The 18,487-nt window shown below is 36.0% G+C and overlaps 1 protein-coding gene across 4 annotated transcripts; it reads right to left on the reverse strand.

Annotated features, from left to right (window-relative positions):
- Nucleotides 1-1,853: 1,853 nt before the first annotated feature.
- Nucleotides 1,854-12,129, reverse strand: HCCS (holocytochrome c synthase). Of its 4 annotated transcripts, none has more exons than XM_034437278.3 (7): nt 11,930-12,129; nt 7,836-7,982; nt 7,276-7,412; nt 5,980-6,128; nt 4,140-4,259; nt 2,323-2,409; nt 1,854-2,140 (listed from the first exon to the last, which is right to left on the reverse strand). In XM_034437278.3, exons 2-7 carry the CDS (start codon nt 7,939-7,941, stop codon nt 1,942-1,944), a joined length of 798 nt encoding a protein of 265 aa, XP_034293169.1. In that variant the 5' UTR covers nt 7,942-7,982; nt 11,930-12,129; the 3' UTR covers nt 1,854-1,941. The 4 variants fall into 4 exon arrangements, with proteins under 4 accessions (XP_034293169.1, XP_087746107.1, XP_087746108.1 ...); XM_087889981.1 differs by having other exon boundaries at nt 11,973-12,062; XM_087889982.1 differs by lacking the exon at nt 11,930-12,129 and adding an exon at nt 11,148-11,907.
- Between the last annotated feature and the right edge of the window lie 6,358 nt (nt 12,130-18,487).

Consider the following 18,487-nt stretch of genomic DNA (forward strand, 5'->3'; position numbering starts at 1 on the left):
TGTGCATGACGCATGTGGCCCATGGGCTGCTAGTTTGACACCCCTGCCTTAGGTGATTTGCAAGTAGGCCATGCAGGTGGGTAGGGGATAGCACTGCAGCTAAATGCAAATTCAGGAAGGTAGGTGGGGTGGATGTTGCATTGTGGAATGGGGAAGCTGCAACACAGTACAAATGCAAGCAGATGGCTGCAGCATGGCATGGTACAGGGATTGCTGTGGCACAAGTGTAGACAGGGGGCGGGTGCTACAGCGTGGCACAAATGGGGGGGGGGGGTGCTGCAGCATGGCATAAGGTCAGGCAGATCATGAATGAGTATAATCTCATTGCCTGAAGGTGCCTTGGGAGAAAAAGTAGCAGTAGTACGAGCAACTTACTGGTTTCCCCATTGATTTTGCTTGTGGAAGCCATCAGAGCAGAGGTGGTTGCAAATGACGGTCCCATGACCATGGGACACTGCAACCATTGTTAAGTGTGAGCCAGTTACCAAGCACCTGGATCACAAACATGTCATTGTGGGGATGCTGCAATGCCTGTTGGTACAAGACTCCCTGATTTAGACCATCCTAACTTTCAACAGGGTTCTGTGCACCTCAGCGTATAGTCATGCCAGCCACATGACCACAGAAGCATCTTTGGACAATGCTTGCTCCCTGAGCTAGGAAATGAAGATGAGCTCTCCCCTGGAGTCAGCTACAACTGGTCAGGGGAAACCTTTACTTTTTTAAAAAAACTTTGAACAGTCATTGAACGAGTGGTTGTAAACCAAGGACTATCTATAAGATACAGGTAGTCCTCAACTTACAACAGTTTGCTTAGTGACCGTTCAAAGTTACAACAGCACTGAAAAAAGTGATGTTTTTTAAATTTATGACTGTTGCAGTATCCCCATGGATGCATGATCAAAATTCAGATGCTTGGCTACTGACTCACATTTATGATAAAGGCGGTGTCCCAGGGTCATGTGATCATATTTTGCAACCTTTTGACAAAGTCAATGGGGAAACCAGATTCACTTTACAACCGTGTTACTAATTTAATAACTGCAGGGATTCACTTAACAAATGTGGCAAGAAAAGTTTATTTTATTTTATTTTATTTTTTATTTTTTTTAATTTGATTTATATGCCGGAGACTCAGGGCGGCTTACAATGTGCTAAGCAAAAGTTGAAAAATGGGGCAAAACTCACTTAACAAATTTCTCACTTAGCAACATAAACTTGAGGCTCAATTGTTGTCGTAAGTTAAGGAGTACCTGTACCTAATCATGCCTGTCAATTTTGTTTATTATCATATCAAATGATTTCTGACTACTTTATAGTGGGTATTATACACTGATTTGTGAGTATAGCATGGTTTGTTTATGACTGTCATTTTGAAGGACAAATTCATGGGGCCTTCATTACATAAGCCACTCTACTATATTTAATAATTTAGATTTTAAGTAACCTTTTAAATAACATTTTTATTTGAGCTTATGCACTTACTGAGAGCTTATGCACTGGAGACAAATTCCTTGTGTGTCCAATCACACTTGGCCAATAAAGAATTCTACTCTACTCTATTCTATTCTTTTCCTTTTTTTGACAGCAGATAGTATCTTTTCAAAGCAAAATCAAATTTATATTTAACTGTAGATTTAGGGCACTGATATCAAAGCAATACTGCTAACAACTAATCCAATTAAATGATCTTGATACATAAAGAACCTCTGAGTATTCTGGTAAAATATGACTAAAAGATCAATACAAATAGAAAACTCTGAAGCTATAATTTTAAAATAAAGGTGCATTTGGAATAATTCATTTTTCCATCATCCCCACTTCGAGCATAAATACACACCATCAAATAGAAGCATTGGTAACATAAACTTTATTAAAGTTTACTGTCAGAATAACACTAGATTGAAATAATATAGTCCTGTTCACATCATATGAAATTAATTATGAAGTCCAGCGCCACCAAGCTACCTTCATCCTGTCCCACACAGCAGTCAGGGAATCAAAAGCAGGACGAACATCCAAAATGGTAAACTGATAGTTCTTATCTACATTTCCTCCATCATAATAATCAATAATATATCGGACTTGTGTTCCACAGCGGTCAACAATCCAATCGTGTCTATCAAAAGGAAGTTCATAACTGGAAAGAAATGCAAATCATAATTATGTTCTCCCTATATATATAATATGTAGCTCACATTTACAATTCTAATTACAGGGATACCATATTACCAATACTGAGTCTTCTGTTGAAAACAAAACAAAAAAAAAACCCTAATCTTAAAATTTTTATCCTTTTAAATAGAACAAAAATCAACATACCCCATCCAGGATCGTATTCTAGCTCTTGGAGAATATTTCTTAGCTTTACCTCCAAATCGTACAAGTGTTGGTCCACATGGACAGTCCCTAAAAAACAAGTTTAGAATTGTGTAATAAAAAGCAATGCAGAAAAATAAACTGAACATGTCCAACCAAGGCAGACATTTCAGCCCTACACAGCCATAACTATGGCTTAAAAGTCATAGCAAAAGTCCCCAATTCAGAGAATAAAATATTGTGTCTTACAAAATGCTCACAAGAAATAACAATTAAAAACAATCCTCTAGAGTAATATATATTATGAGTAGTCATATTCTATAGATATATATTATATTAATTGGGGGGATTAATATTTATATTAATTCTCTGTATAGAAGTGTATGTTAACTTTATTTTATTTGGAGGGATATTTTAATATAAATGTGATGGAAAATTAAATATCTATCATTTTTGTTAATAGGAAGTTTGTGGTTTCCAAAGAAGAAGCAGTATATGTAATCAATTTCATTTTCTAGTTTTTATATTATTTTATTATAGTGATGGAAATACTTATCCAAAAAATAGAAACCAAAAAAATATTCTATTACCTTTTTAAAAACATTCTCCTAGCTTTTACAGCTCTAGTTAGAATGTAAGGATAGAGCAGTGAAGAACTGAATAATACATATTGTGCATCTCACTTGCATATGTAGTTTGGCAAGAAATGATGAAGGCCATGCCCCCACATATCTTTTGAGGAAAAGTACAGTATGCTTATTGATCTAGTGACAGTATAAACAACATTCAAACAGTCTGTTAAGAATTCAGGTAGTCCTTGACTTATGGCTGAGTCAGTCCTAAGTTGCCATGCATTTGAATTTTGATCACGTAACATGGGGATACTGCAACGGTCATAAGCGTGAAAACCGGTTATAAGTCACTTTTTCAGTGCTGTTGTAACTTTAAACAGTCACTAAACGAACTGTTGTAGGTTGAGGAATACTTATACTTAAAGACAGTTTAACTTCTAGGAAATTAAATTAAGTCATTTTGGTGTAGTGTTTAAAGCATCAGGCTAGAAATCAGGATACTACAAGTTCTGCCTTAGACACAAAGCTAATTGTGTTACTTTGGGTAGATACACTCTCTCAGCCTAAGAAACACCCCTAAGTGGCAAACTGCTTCTGAAATCCTGCAAAGGAAATTGCAAGAACTAGGCCAGGCAGTCACCAAGAGTCAACATTGATTCAAAGGTACTGACTTAAAGGATAGCTATTGACATTGTATAGGTTGGAAAAAAAATACCATCACTAGAATGTTCCAGAAATGATTTCTATCAGTTTCCCATTTCTACTATTAGAATACGAGTAGTCCTTGGCTTACAACAGTTTGCTTACTGACCATTCAAAGTTAAAACAGCACTGAAATAAGTGGCTTATGGCCATTTTTCACACTTATGACCGTTGCAGCATCCCCATAGTCACATGATTTATATTTGGATGCTTGACAACTGACTCACATTTATGGCAGTTGTCATGTCCCGGAGTCATGTGATCACCTTTTTGTGATCCTCTGACGAGCAAAGTCAATGGGGAAACCAGATTCACTTAACAACCATGTTACTAATTTAACAACTGCAATGATTCACTTAACAAATGAGGCAAGAAAAGATGTAAAATGGGGCAAAAGTCACTTAACAAATTTCTCACTTGGCAACATAAATTTTGGGCTCAATTTGGTCGTAAGTTAATAACTCCTGGTACTATTATTTTTTTAAAGAACACATTCAGACATGCAAATCAGAAAGCATTATCATTTAAGATTGTACATGTACTTGCCTAAGATGAAGTAATTCCCATTTTAAAATTTCTTTCCAAGTCTGTTCGTTGTTCCGATTATGAATTTTGATAATATTAGACATATCTTCTGGGCTCATGTCATCATCTTTCCATCTCCAGCTAACAAAAAGCAATACTGAAAAAGTTAGCAAGACAAAAGAGGTGAGCTATTTATGTGGTATTTGCTAGTATAATGTAAGATTTAAGATGTTGAAATGGACTGGAAGTTTGTGTCTTCATTTGACCACTGAGTTTGATGAGTGACTTTGGGCCAGTTCACTCCTTCTCAACCCAGTTATTTCCTGCAATTGCTGTTGGGTAGAGGCAGTATTACATAATCTTCCACTCCCTGAAGAAAGCGGGGATGTAAATACAATATATCTCAATCTCCTCTTTCTTTCACTCTAATTGGAAAAAAAATTGTGCTGACCTTAAACATTGAATCAAGATTAACTTTTCCCTACTCTACTTTTACTAAACATACAATAAGTGATTGTGCAATTTAGGAAACAAGTACAAAGTTCATAAATAACGTCACATAAAGAAACTACTAAAGAAGATTTTGAGCCAGTTTGGTATGGTGGTTATTGTATCAGGCTAGAAATTGGAAGACTTGTGAGTTCTAGTCCTGGCTTAAGCACAAAACCAGCTGGGTGACCATCTCTTTTAGCCCTAGGAAATAGGCAATGGTAAATTACTTCTGAAATCTTGCCAAGAAAACTGCAGGGAGCCATCCAGGCAGACACCAGAGTCAACACTGGTTCGAAGGTGTGCACACATGCACTCACGTACGCATACACACATTTAAAAGATTTTAGGTGCTTTTTTAAACTTAATAAATGTAAACAACAAAGCCAATTAACATTTACCTTGCAAATCTGCCCCAAATTCCAAATAGGTTGGGACATGAATAGGGAGAAAAAGAAAAAAAATCCAATGCTGCTACATTATTACAACGCTAATAGTAACATAGCAATTATTATGTATATAAAATTACAACTCAATTTTAAAACAAGATAACTCTTGATCACCTGGAATCAAACTGTCAGCAATAAAGAGCCAGTTCAAAAGCTAAGATTTGATGAATTTTGTTGGTAAAACTTTAGTTTTTGGTTCTCAAGTTTGCTTTCAATTAATCTTTTTGGCAACTGTCCAAGTATAAATTCATAAAAGGAGACACTTGAGATTTCTGGAATTTAACAATACATTAACAGCATAATATCTTAACCTCAAATCTCTGGTGCTCCATAAGAACATTTTAGTGTACTTTCAAAACAACTGCATCTCCAGCTTAAGATAAATGACAACCAATTTTTCTGACCAACTTTTGGAAAGTCCAATTAACCTGAAGAATTCTTATATATTCCAAAAATTCTGTATATCGTCCAATCTATTTTTCTATCATTTTTAATTGATAATGAATTGTGGGTTTAACCTGCAGAAATCTCTAATAAACTGCAGCGGTTTGGAAGCAGCCAAGGAATCTGGACCAAAGAAGGAATGCAAAAATTATTTTAACTGAATATATTGCTATTCTAAATATGAAAATATGCTGTTTTGAGTAAATTATATTCCTTTTGTATCAAAAGTGTTAAAGTATCATGTACAAATAATTGAGTGACAGTAACTACGTCATTTCTACTCATATTTTACCAAAAAAAATCCTTTCTCACCATATTTAGGTAAAAAAATTTTTTAGGATTTTTAGATTCCAAAAAATCATTTTTTGTGAGATACTCCGTCAAATGTTACAATAGAAAGATATGAGAAATATTTTTTGTTTCTATACATATCATTATTCTACAAAACTAATATAAAACTAAATTTATAATTCACTTACCCTTTTCTAAGCATTGCATTCCAAAACATCTGTTCTGAGGGATAAACCCATTTTTGTTCTGAATAAGCTCTAGGAATAGTTGACTCTTCTCTTACTGTAGATAATTGAAAAGGTTGCCCAGGGGATGGTTGTTGATTAGGAGGTGGCATCTGAATAAAATATTAAAAACAGAAAGGTAGAGAAGAAAATACAGTATATTTAGTAACGTATTTTTTTCTCATTTATCAACTTGCTTCATTGCCTTTCAATTTAGGAAAAATAAGTTTAATTCTGGTATGTTGTTTTGACTAGAAACCAAATACTCTGAATGGACCAACATGTTTGTCTTTTAGTACTCCATCCAGATTTTACCTAATCCTGAGATTACGTAATTTATGCAGCTGCAGTTTTTCAACTACTTCCTTTCTATATTTGTAGATAAGTTTCTGATAATCAAAGACCAATTCTTAACAATTCTGTGTATGCCCTTCTTTTCAACTGAGATGCTTTTTTGGAACTATAACATATTTTACAGATTAGCAAGAAATATAAACAATTGGGAACAGTAGAGATGAAAACTGAAATTAAACATAACTAAAATTTAATTAGGAATATAAAAAATGATGTAATGCTGAAAGCTTTAATATAAGGAAGCTACATTCTGATATACTTGTTATGCATTATTAAATATGAGTATCTCTGATGCCAAACTGTTAAAACAGCTGTGACATGCTCTTAGTTTAAAAAAGGCGCTGAAAGACTGCACTTTCACAGTGAGAGGAATAATTTCTCCTTTTTCTCATATTAAAAATTATAATTTTGAAGGGACGGTAAGTTGTTTGCAACATTAGAATTTCATGTTATACGCCTCTCAAGTTAAATGAATAACATTTCATCAATCTCTTGGCTAGTTCACCTAGCCAAATCATAACAAACTAGCCAAATTCTTATTCAAAAATCAATACAGGGATATCACAAATATCTAAACTTATTGGCATAATCATCATTACTTAAAAATAGGTTTTCCAAAATTATGCTAGTTATGTTTTGAAAAAGGCGGATATAAAGAAAGGAATATATCTGGATCATTTCTAAGGATAGCCAGGTACAATGTTTTCAATTGGAAAAATTGTGTTCATCTTTGATACTGATTAAAAAGTTTAATTTAGTCTCAGTTCCAATATGACAAATGGAAGCATTAAGATTTTAAGAACTTATTTTGAAAGCAGAAGCAGAGTAGTAGCAAAATAACACCTAATCTGACAAAACTTCTCTTTTGTAATTCATAGTGCTCAGGAGGAGCAAGACTGAAGTTACCATATTCCTAGGATCAATCTTTTCTTCTGTAGAAGATTTAGCAGGGCATTGTACATATTCATATGCTCTTTCTTGATGTGCAGGGACAGGTGGGTTCTGCTTCTCACTGGAACTGTCACCGGATTTCACTGGAGAGGCTGAAACAGAAAAATAGTATTAAAACTCCAGCTGTTAATCTACATACTAGGAATAAATACTTAATCTGTAAAGCAACTTCTCTATTTCAGAAGGATTTTAAAGATAAAAAAAAAGATTAGCAAGACCTATGGTACCCATTTTACTCTAATGTTCTTCCAAACTGTTAGAAACAAGCCAGAAATTTTACCTCTGAGCTATCTGACTTCAATGGCCAAATTTAGCTTTCCTCTAAATGAAGGAAACATGCAACAATTCTAACCAATTTCTACAACTAAATGGATGGAAAATGGAGTTTTTCATGCTTATCAGTCAGTAGCTAAATACCGTACTTATAATGAAAATATGTATACTGTTCCTGTTTTTTAAAAAGATTTTATTCCTGAAAAAAATGCCTGGTTAGTTTAATAAGAGTAGATAGTCACCTTCCACGTTCTTCTGATGCATGGGACATTGTGAGATTTCACTTTGAGGCTGCTCTGACACAGTTGTCTGAATTGTAGTTAATGGAGAGGATGCAGATAAACCCATGACAACCTTGACTTTCTGTTTTAAATTACTGGATAGATCATCTGAAATTCAAATCAATATAATTTACAGACAACAACAAAACACTTACAAATATGCCTAACAGAAGGAATATTGAAAACATTGTATCAATTATAAAATGGATCTCCCTTAAAAATACTAGAATATTTTAGAATATTCTAAACAACTATTTCCATCATAATTAAATAATATATTAATTCTCCCCAATATTTCATTTGTTCTTAAATTCCCAATTTATTTCTTTTTCAGGATCCAATCCATTCTATTTTTTTTATCTTCCTCTTCTGCTGAGTCCATTCATCCTTCTTCCATGTTTCTTTCACAATTTATCTTCAATCATTCTCTCTATATCATCAAACAACTTCAATGCACTTATTTTGTTTTTGTCACTTTTTTTATATTTGGTACTCAGTTATCATCCATTTAATGTTTTACCACATACATTTAAGAAGTTGGCCATTTTAGCTTCTTTCAACAAACTTTCAATCCTTAAAACAGATACATAATGTTATCTTTCTACAGGCACCAAATCTATCAAAATAAATGCCCTTTCAACGGCATTTTGGTTGATTGTCATCTCTATATGTTATTATTAATTCTGTAACTCAACTACAAACAGTATGAAGAATAGCTTCCTTTTACATTTCATGTAGGTTCCAAAACTTAATTTCACTGGATGATCTCAGACGCAGTCCAATTCCTTCACACAATACATAGTAATATCAGCCATCTTAAACATATATCCCTAAATTAAAAAAATCCCAAGGGCTACAATATTTCCTAAACATTACTTTATCATGTATCCATAATTATTTGCATGAAGACTTTTAGAAATGTATTAAGGGCTACATAAGGGCAGAGAAGGGGGAAAAGAGATTGTAAACAAAACAGAAAACAGATATGTCCAGAATAAAAACTCTTTGCATAATTTCATTCACTTTTTTTACATAAATTGATTTAAGCTATCACTTCACATTTTATCAAGTTCTAAAAACACTAAGCTTAATTGTTAACAACTGGTTGCAACTGGGGCTAAATTGAATTCCCTCCTCTAACTACTCTTTTTTGGTACTTCTTTCAATTCTATAATATTTTTAAAATGCAGCAACCAGAACAGTACATTGTGTACAAAATGGGCCACATTCAGAATTTTATGCCTTTTAAATCCTTTAAATCTTTTTCCTAAGCAAACTATGTATTCATCAAGCTATCTATGACCCAAGATCTTTTCCAGTCAATGGTTAGCTCAGACCTCACTGAGGACACTTTACATATATATTTTTCAGATACTATTCTCAGAATGTACTCATGGGAAAGGGAAATTATTCGTTACTTTACTGAATAATTATTGTTATTAATTTTCACATACAGGACAGATGATTTTTTTTTATCAAGGCATTTATCTTCATTTTAGAAAGGCTTTTAGATCATTAGCAATTGACTTTTTGATTAATTGGTACTCTGTTTAAAAGCTTTTTTAATAAGCTGAGTTAATGGCTATACAATTTAGTCACAGTTTCTACTATTTTTCTGGAATCTCATAATTGTTTTAATGTATTATACTTAGCCAGAAAATATGTACAAAATGTTCCATGCATGAACCACTCCATCCATTAAGTAGCTAGACTTGGTGGTCTATGTACAAACAGAAACATGCACGTTTTGGTTGTTTTAATCCATATGCAATATTAAAGTGTTATAAGGATCAAAATACAGTTATTCCAGGCAGAAATGGGGAGGGTATAGTGAAAAAAGGCAAAATTATGGATTTCTTTGGAAATGAAAATGGGGGTGGAAACAACAAGTAAGGGAGAAAAAGGATGGAGAAAAAGAAAATACTGTGCAGTTCAGGGTGCTGGCCTCCTCGTAGGATGTCATGCTAGGACATTGGCAGCAATAATTGACAGAATGCAAGGGAGGAAAGAAAGGTGTTGGGAGAATAGGTGGGCCTGTGAGAAAGATATGCATATATTGGTAACAGTGGAGGGGAGGGACAAGCAGAAGGGAAAATCCTGGAAAAATTGAATAGGACAGGGCTGTGTGCAAGCCATGAAGAAATGGGGAGAAGCGTAACATTACTAGCCTTCTCTACTTTCGGTATAAAACCACTTTGTGATCCCTCTGAATGCTTCAGTCATGTAACTCTCCAGTTTGAAATAAAGCACAATTCCCATTTCATGACGGCCCCATTAGCTACCATGGATTTTCCCAAGAAAAAAAATGGAAAACAAAAGTATTTTAAATTAATTAAAATATATGTTATTTTAGGTGTAACTACACATATGTTAGATGTAATTACACATACGTTTTCAACCAATATTAGAAACACAAGCAACACCAGAAAAGTATCAGGAATATTACCAGAATTATAACATGAAGCTTCAACGATTGAACAAATCAGATTTGATCACTTGTTAAATAATTTCCCCAATACAGAATAATGTTTCCTTTCCATCAAAGGTGATACCAGCCAGAGCATAGAACAACTCAAAAGAAGCAGTGCAAGATCGGAAGGCGTGGAGACATCTGGCCCATAAAATTGCCAAGAGTTGGACATGACTGAATGGATATAGCAATACTTATGTCGCTTTACAATGCTTTACAGCCGTCTCTAAGCTGTTTACAGAGTCAGCATATTGCCCCCAATAATTTGGGTCCTTATTTTACAGACCTCGAAAAGATGGAAGGCTGAGTCAACCTTGACTCAATATCATCATCCAATTAGGTATTTTGAAACATATGAAAGACGAGGTCTAAATCTGGACAACCCTATGACAACTATTCACTAGGATAGTGTGTACGAAACACAAAATGAAGGCAGTAGTAGATGTACTTACTGTATGAGAAATGAAATGTAAAATTAAAATGAGGAAGAGAGGAGAGGGGTCTACATCTGCATCAAAAAATAGTTACATCAAGACTGTAGTAGAATTTTTAAGTAATCCCTTTATCCCTATTTTTAACCCATATATAAAAAACACCTAAAACCCTCATCCTCTCACAACATAGCCACCATAAGCAGCATATTCAAAGGCTTGCATATGCAGCTTATACAGATAGTCAATTTACAATGGTTTGCTTTGTGAATGGTACTGAATAAAGGGACTTATGACCATTTTTCACTTAAGACCATTTCAGCATTTCCATGGTCACACAATTTACATTCAGATGCTTGACAACTGACTCACATTAATGATGGTTGCTGTGTCCCAGGGTCATGAGATTCCCCTCCTTTTTTTTTTTTTTTGTGAACTGCGGAAGCCAGATTCACTTAACAACCAGGTTTCTAATTTAACAACCGCAGTGATCCACTTAACCAAGGCTGCAAGAAAAATCATAAAATGGGGCAAAAACTCACTTCGCCAATTTCTCACTCAGCTACATAAATTTTGGGCTCAATTGTGGTCGTAGGTTGAGGACTACCTGTACTTGTGTAACAATGAAGGAAAAATTATCTAATTTCTTGCCTGAGCTGGGTCGACCCAAGGTCACCTTGTTAAAATAGGCCGATTTCTAACCTGACGTAAATGTTAGTTACGTAAGGCGAATCAATTCGACACACAGAAGAATCCACCCAGCCACCAGCTTCCGTCTCAAAACCCACGTTTTTTTCTAGCAATTTAGATATTTTGACCCATTTTATCCCCTCCTATCAAGAGTTTTCGGCTCCCTTTTCCCTCAGCCCCCGAGACGGAGAGAGCGTCCACCAGCTCCGATTCCTGGCCCGGGTTTCGGGGCGGAAGGGAGAACTGAAGCCAAAGTGTAACCCCGAATGACAGCTGTATCGTGGTTTTATCTCCTTGTGCCCTCCCTTCTATCTATTACAGAGGAAAGCCTGCCCCCCCCTCCCCAAACTCGGCTAAATAAACCGCTAAAAGAGACAACGGCGCGCGCTTCTTCTCGCGCGCTCGTTCTCCCATTTCACGCGGGGAGGCGGGAGAAAAAAAACAAACGAGGCGCATTAAATTACCTCAACTGTAATCTCCGGAGCCCGATTTCCCTGAGAAACTCACCTCACGCCTCTCGCGAGAAAGGGACGTTCTGCGGTCGGGCGGAGCTTTAAAAACAAACGGCGAATAAGACTTAAAGGGGGCGGAGAAAGAGGCGTTGGGCGGGGTTTTGGAAGAGCGCCAGTCGGCGGAGGGGGCGGGCTAGAAAGAGAAGAACCTTGTAGCTCGTTTCCACGGTAACCGTAGAACGTGCTTGGTTTTGGCCGCTGAGTCGCGCCTGCGCAAAATCGTGGGTTGGGGGTGTAAGGTGTTTTCTTGTCTATAGAGATTCTCAGTCATTCAAGGGTTCCAAAAGTGCTTTTTCAAAAGGTAACTGGATTTTGTCCCAAAGGTGCTTTTTCAAGAAGCAACTGGACTATCTGAGTTTTCTTTGAAAAAGTTTCGCTTCTCATCCAAGAAGCTTCTTCAACTCTTTCTGTAGAAGCTTCTTGAATGAGAAGCGAAACGTCTTCAAAGAAAAATCAGAAAGTCCAGCTGCCACTTGAAAAAGCACTTTTGGGACAACCATGACCTGGATAACTGAGAATCTCCATGGACAACTGGACTTCGTATTTTTTTCCAAAACAAAAGTCCAATTGCCTTTTGAAAAAGCACTTTGGGGTGTTTTCCTATCCATTTCCACTTATTCTAGACTAGAGAGAGAGGAGAAAGGACTTAATCTGAGCTCAGCTTTCCAATAATAGAATGAAGATATACAGTTCTTAAAGGAAAAAAATAGCAGAGCCTTTCACTTTTTCTGCTTTCTGGCTACTTTCCACAAAAATTGTTGTTTGTCAGTCAATCAAAGAAGGGAATCGACAAAAGTGTCTCATTTACAGGACTGTTGTTTGGTGGCTTTTAAAACTATGACGTTTCCCGACTTAGAAAAAAAATATACATCTGCATGGTGGGATAAATTGTCAGCTGGGTGACTTTGAGCCAGTCTCTCTCCACCCAGTTTACCTCATAGGGTTGTTGTGGGGAAAATAGGAAGTAGGAATACTAGATATGTTTGCTGTCTTGAGCTGATCAAAACATATTTTAAAAGGGATAATGATATTAGAAGAAAAATAACTTGTGGCACTGCAAATTAGACAAAGTAACAGAAAATGAAAAAACAGATGATCTGAGTCTTTAGACAACCATTGTCCAACTAACATCCCAGATTTAACAGTTATTAATAAGAAAGACAACATTGCAATACCTGGAGGCAGCAAAATACAGATAGTCCTCGACTTAACAACAGTTCACTTAGTGACCATATGAAGTTACAACAGCATTGAAAAAAAATGACTGACCATTTTTCAGACTTATGGCCGCTGCAGCATCTCTATGGTCACATGATTTACATTCAGATGCTTGACAATTGACATTTATGATGGTTGTAGGTCATGTAATCCCCCTTTGCAACCTTCTGACAAGCAAAGACAATGGGGAAAACAGATTCACCTAACAACCGGGTTATTAATTTAACAGTTGCAGTGATTCACTTAACAACTGTGGCAAGGAAAGTCGTAAAATGGAGCAAAACGCACTTAACAAATTTCTCACTGAGCAACATAAATTTTGGGCTCAATTGTGGTTGTAAATTGAGAACTACCTGTAGAAGAAAAATAATTGGAGACAATTACTAAATATAAAGACCTGCAAATAGAAATGGAATGACTGTGGCAAAAGAAAGCAAAGATAGTACCAAACTAATAGGTGCCTTGGATGCAATCTCAAAACATTGTGAGCACCCCTTGATCACCATCAGCACTGACCAAATTGTGAATTGAAACAAGCAGCTTTACAGGTAGTTCTTGACTTAATGACCAGTCATTTAACAACCATTTACAATGGTCTCAGAAAAGGGTACTTTGTGTCTTGTAAAAGCAGGCTGTCATACAATGTTGCAACCCCCTCCACCCATGGTCATGTGATTGTGACCTGGGTGTTTGGCAATCTGTTTGCATATACAACTACTACTTGCCAAGTGTCCACAATCCTGCGATAGTCGTTTGCAATTTTTTCTGCCAGCTTCCCTAAAAAGTCAATAGGGAAGCCGGCAGGAAACGTTGCAAGCTGCTGCCGCCTATCAAGAGGATTCTCTCTCGTCTCTGGGGGCTGAATGAAAGAGATGCCTGCTGAGGAGAGCTGAACTCCTTTGATGGGGAGGAGGGCTCTGATTCCTCATCCCTGCTTTCCCTTCAGTGCAGAGATGAAAGAAAGCAAAATCCCAGCAGTAAGTAAAGAGGCACCATGGTAATATAAGGATTGTGGGGTACCTCAGGCAGATGGGATGGCCCAGTGCAGGTTGCATAGCTATCTCTTCACTCAGAGGTTGAAAATCTTGCTTGGATTTTGGAGGATGATTTTCAGCTCCTGAGTAGAGGTAGGGCAGTTAGGTAAGAGTATGGGGTGCCTCGGGGGTAGCATTAGCCTGGATAGGCCCTGTGCAAATGTCTCTCCCTCGGGGTCTGAAAATCCTGCTTGGATTTCAGCAGGAGGATTTTTCAGCTCCTGAGCAGAGCCTCCAGAGTCCCCCACCCCTCACTCCTTACTAGGGAATCCATCTGCTTAATGATCTGCATAATCACTTAATGACCACAAGCAGAAGTGCTAGGATTGCATTTGTTGAGCAGTCACTTGAACAATCATGACATCTTGCTTTGTTCAAGGACCAAGATTCTAGTCCCAATTGTGGTAGTTAAGCAAGGACTATATGTACTTAGAACATCTTACCTCTTGGAACAATGTATTTAATATTACTAAGCAACACCATCTGCCTATCCCTATTGGGAAGGACCCAATAGGTAGACAAAAATAACAAATCTAATGTTAACATCTGGCTGACTGTACAACCACCCATGATAATAATGCTTCACAACCCTGCTGAATCTCAAAAGTGCAAAATCAATACTCTTTCTTTCATACATTTCTTGTTTTTATTTCTTTCATGTTCATATTTTAGTCCTGATTGTCAATGATATTTTTTCTTATGATTTTAATTGCTTCAATTTATGAATTTTAATTGGCTGCTATTATATTTGTTGTAGACTGAACCCTTACAGTTTGAGCGTGGAATGAAAAAGTTTCAATTAATTAAAATGTAAAAAGAAAAAAAGTATGTCTGCTACAAAGGTAATTACTTTTCCAGGTACAATTTGAATATAGAATGTATGACTTCACCAAAATGAATCAAGTTAGACAGTTACTACCTACTAAAAATTGAAAAATACCATGTCTTCAATACAATAGATAAAATGCTATACGTTTTAATGGGAGAGTAATATCCACATTTTCTTCATATATTTTTTTTATTTCCAAGAGCATTTAGTATCATGTACTTGCTCTATTTTAAGTTATTTCCCACTTTACTTCAAAACTAGTCTTGATCCTGTAGGAAGAAATATCCTTCTGGGTTCAGCTCCAAGTGGGGAAAAAGACACTGGAAACATGGAGACTGCTTGGAAAGATGGTTTAATGGTGGACAGGATCACATGGTTTGAGTTCCTGAATAGAAAAGGGCCAAGATACAGCAAGTCTCCGGGTTTTATGCTCTCTCTGGCTTTGAACTTCCTGGGGGCCCGAAAGAGTATCCTGATTGGTTGTCAGACTCCCAGGGGGTGGGGGCCTTAGATAGCCTTGCTGGCTGATGTAATATTCCCAGGTGTCATGTGGTGAGTTTCTGTTGCTATTGTGTTGTAGATGATGGTCCATTGACAAAGATTGAGTTTCTGCCTCTAGCCCATTGACAAAAGGGGGGAGGCAAGAAGGTGGGAACTGCTTTGCCTTTAAAACATGCTTCTCCATTTCTCATCCAGGGAAACATAATATTCTGCCTTTTTAATATTTCCTAAAATATTTCATTCTTCCAGGAAAGGGGTGAGTGCTAACTTCCTACAATCCAAAGCCAAACATCCTGAGACTAGTGAGGTCTGTGCTGTAAACACACCTGAAAGGTGCAAAGTTCAGGAAAACTGTCTTAAATTTGGTGTTGAAAAATCCCCACAAACATGTTACTTATATATCATTTAAATTATAAATATAAGGCCTTCAAATAGATTTTAGGTTTACAATATTTTTTACCTTCTGGGTAGATTTCCCTGTTTTATCTCACTGACACCATTTCCAAAGCAATGTTTAATTTTATTAAAATTATCTCTAGATATGCCTAGATACTTTTGTAATATATATTACAAATATTTGTTCTTAAGATTTTTTTTTTCAATTTGCAGAAAATACAAGAGCATACATGAAATAACTGATTTAATCTGGGTCTTCTCTAATTCTCTGTAAAGTTGGATACGAGTCCTTATTTTAAATCAAAAGCATGGCAGTAATATACCTTAATTTTCAAACATAGCAAGTTACAGTTAATATATCAGCTTAAAACACAAAGTTTATTTTCAGACTCACTTTGCTTGAATCAATTATGATTTATGGCTCAGCATGTTGTTTAAACCAAGCCAACCAGGGCTTGCTCAACAAACCTTTATAAATCACATTTTGTTAAGTGTCCTATGTAAACCATCACGCAATACTGTAGATTACCATAGTTTTCCATAACAGGAGTGCCAGGTCAGATGAAACAGATAGTAGAGTAATTCTGGTGGCGAGGAAGCATTTGGTTCCTATCGTCCATATGTTCCTATTATTTTCAAAATGCCTTCTGTCCAGCAGTTTCATAGATGATTACACCAGGCCATGGTTGAGTTTATATAAATACTTATTAAAATCACACAATTTGGGCCCGAGGCACTATTACAATATTCCACAATTTCTACTGCAAAACATCTGGTTCTTAGTTCTAACTAGCGTATAAAATATGTTGCTATCGATGTGGCAATACATTGTTAAAATTACAATTGTTTTAGTTGCATCGTAATTCTAAGTATTTCAGAACTTTTGCTGAATATGTTTTTCAGAAATGGATGGGAAAAGAGTAGTTTTCTCTCCTCCAAATCCTTTTATCCATAATCAAAATTATTTGTTATAGGAGCTGGGATTCAAGGTAGCGTTTTGTCCTTGGTCTTCTTTGGGTTATTGCACTCTTATCATTTTGCAGGTGAACCAGGAAATAATCAAAATCAATAGTGTTCTTTTACATGAGCTCTCAGCAGTTACATTGTCAGAATTCAATTGTAAATTCAACATTAAAAAAAAAAACATTAAAAAAGAAGCTTAATATAAATTCATTTTCATTTACATCCAGGATCTATGGAAGGTTGTGTATAGCCACTGGGGAAAACAATTTTTCTAAAATATTGGTAGCTTTATGCACACTGGAAAAGAGATGGAAAGGTTAGGCTAGCAATATGAGTGGATCTGTTTTGAAGAAGTGATTTAATAACACTAGCACTTAGACTTATATACTGCTTCATAGTGCTTTACAGCCCTCTCTAAGTGGTTTAGAAAGTCAGCATATTGCCCCCTACAATCTGGGTCCTCATTTTACCGACCTCAGAAGGATGAAAGACTGAATCAACTTTGAGCTGCCCAGAATCGAACTGCTGGCAATCAGCAGAATTAACATGCAACATGTTGCATGTTAAGAGCCTGAGTGGCGTAGGAGGCTAATGCCTCCTACTAAGGCAGCATTTAACATCCAGCTGCCTGCAATTACTGCGAGTTCAATTCTCACCAGGCTCAAGGTCGACTCAGCCTTCCATCCTTTCTAAGGTGGGTAAAATGAGGACCCGGTTTGTGGGGGCAATAAGATGACTTTGTATAAAATATACAAAAGTATGAAGGCTATTGCTTAACGCATTGTAAGCCGCCCTGAGTCTCCGGAGAAGGGCGGCATATAAAAATAAATAATAAATAAATAAATAAATAAAAACATTGCATCCTAACCACTGTGCCACCATGACTCTTTAATGACAGAAATGGTGTCTTATATATTGTAGGCTGAGGTCACATTTTGGTTTTTAAAATCCAAATATGAAAAAATGGCCAAGTTTTTTGCACTTAGTAAAAGCTTTGGGGTCAGCACTCTTTGCAATCCAGCTCTACAGACATTTACGGCATCTTCTGTACATTACTGAAAACATGACAACTGTTTATATGAGATCTTGAGTAGAGAAATGAGAGTCCTACTATAAATGAATGCTTAATGTGCACTTTCTAAGATATAAAATATTCAAATATTTTATATATAGAATATAGAAATACAGAATAGAAATATAGAAATATTTTTATATAAAAAAACTTTATTTCTAGTACTGGTATTTCTACGTAAAAAGCTTTAACCTTCAACTGCTATCTTTTAATTACATTCAACTTTTATTGCAGCACAACTGGAATGTGTGGCATGAGGCATCTTAATTTATTTTACTGTAACATTTATTATTGTAAGTAGAATATTTTTTAAATTGTGTCCTCATAAGAAAAAAGTGGGTTATCTTGTTGGTGTGCCAATAAGTAACTTACTCATTCCAAAGATGCTAAGGAATACCAAGTTCTCTTCATCTATTGTACTTGCATTTAGTGATTAAATATAGCAATTATAGAAGACACAATTTTAACAGGGAAAAAATACAAGAAACAGCTGCATT

This window comes from Pantherophis guttatus, chromosome 3 (assembly GCF_059756535.1).
Source record: "Pantherophis guttatus breed Tessera chromosome 3, ASM5975653v1, whole genome shotgun sequence".
Lineage (NCBI taxonomy): Eukaryota > Metazoa > Chordata > Lepidosauria > Squamata > Colubridae > Pantherophis > Pantherophis guttatus.

Bases quoted from the DNA above. Each gene is read 5' to 3' on its own strand.
- HCCS (XM_034437278.3), bottom strand. From the start codon at position 7,941: ATGGGTTTATCTGCATCCTCTCCATTAACTACAATTCAGACAACTGTG. The intron at 2,410-4,139 runs GCAAGTACATGT...CTTGTTTTTTAG, and splicing joins TGGGAATTACTTCATCTTAG to GGACTGTCCATGTGGACCAA. The intron at 2,141-2,322 runs GTATGTTGATTT...ATTTCTTTCCAG, and splicing joins AGAATACGATCCTGGATGGG to TTATGAACTTCCTTTTGATA.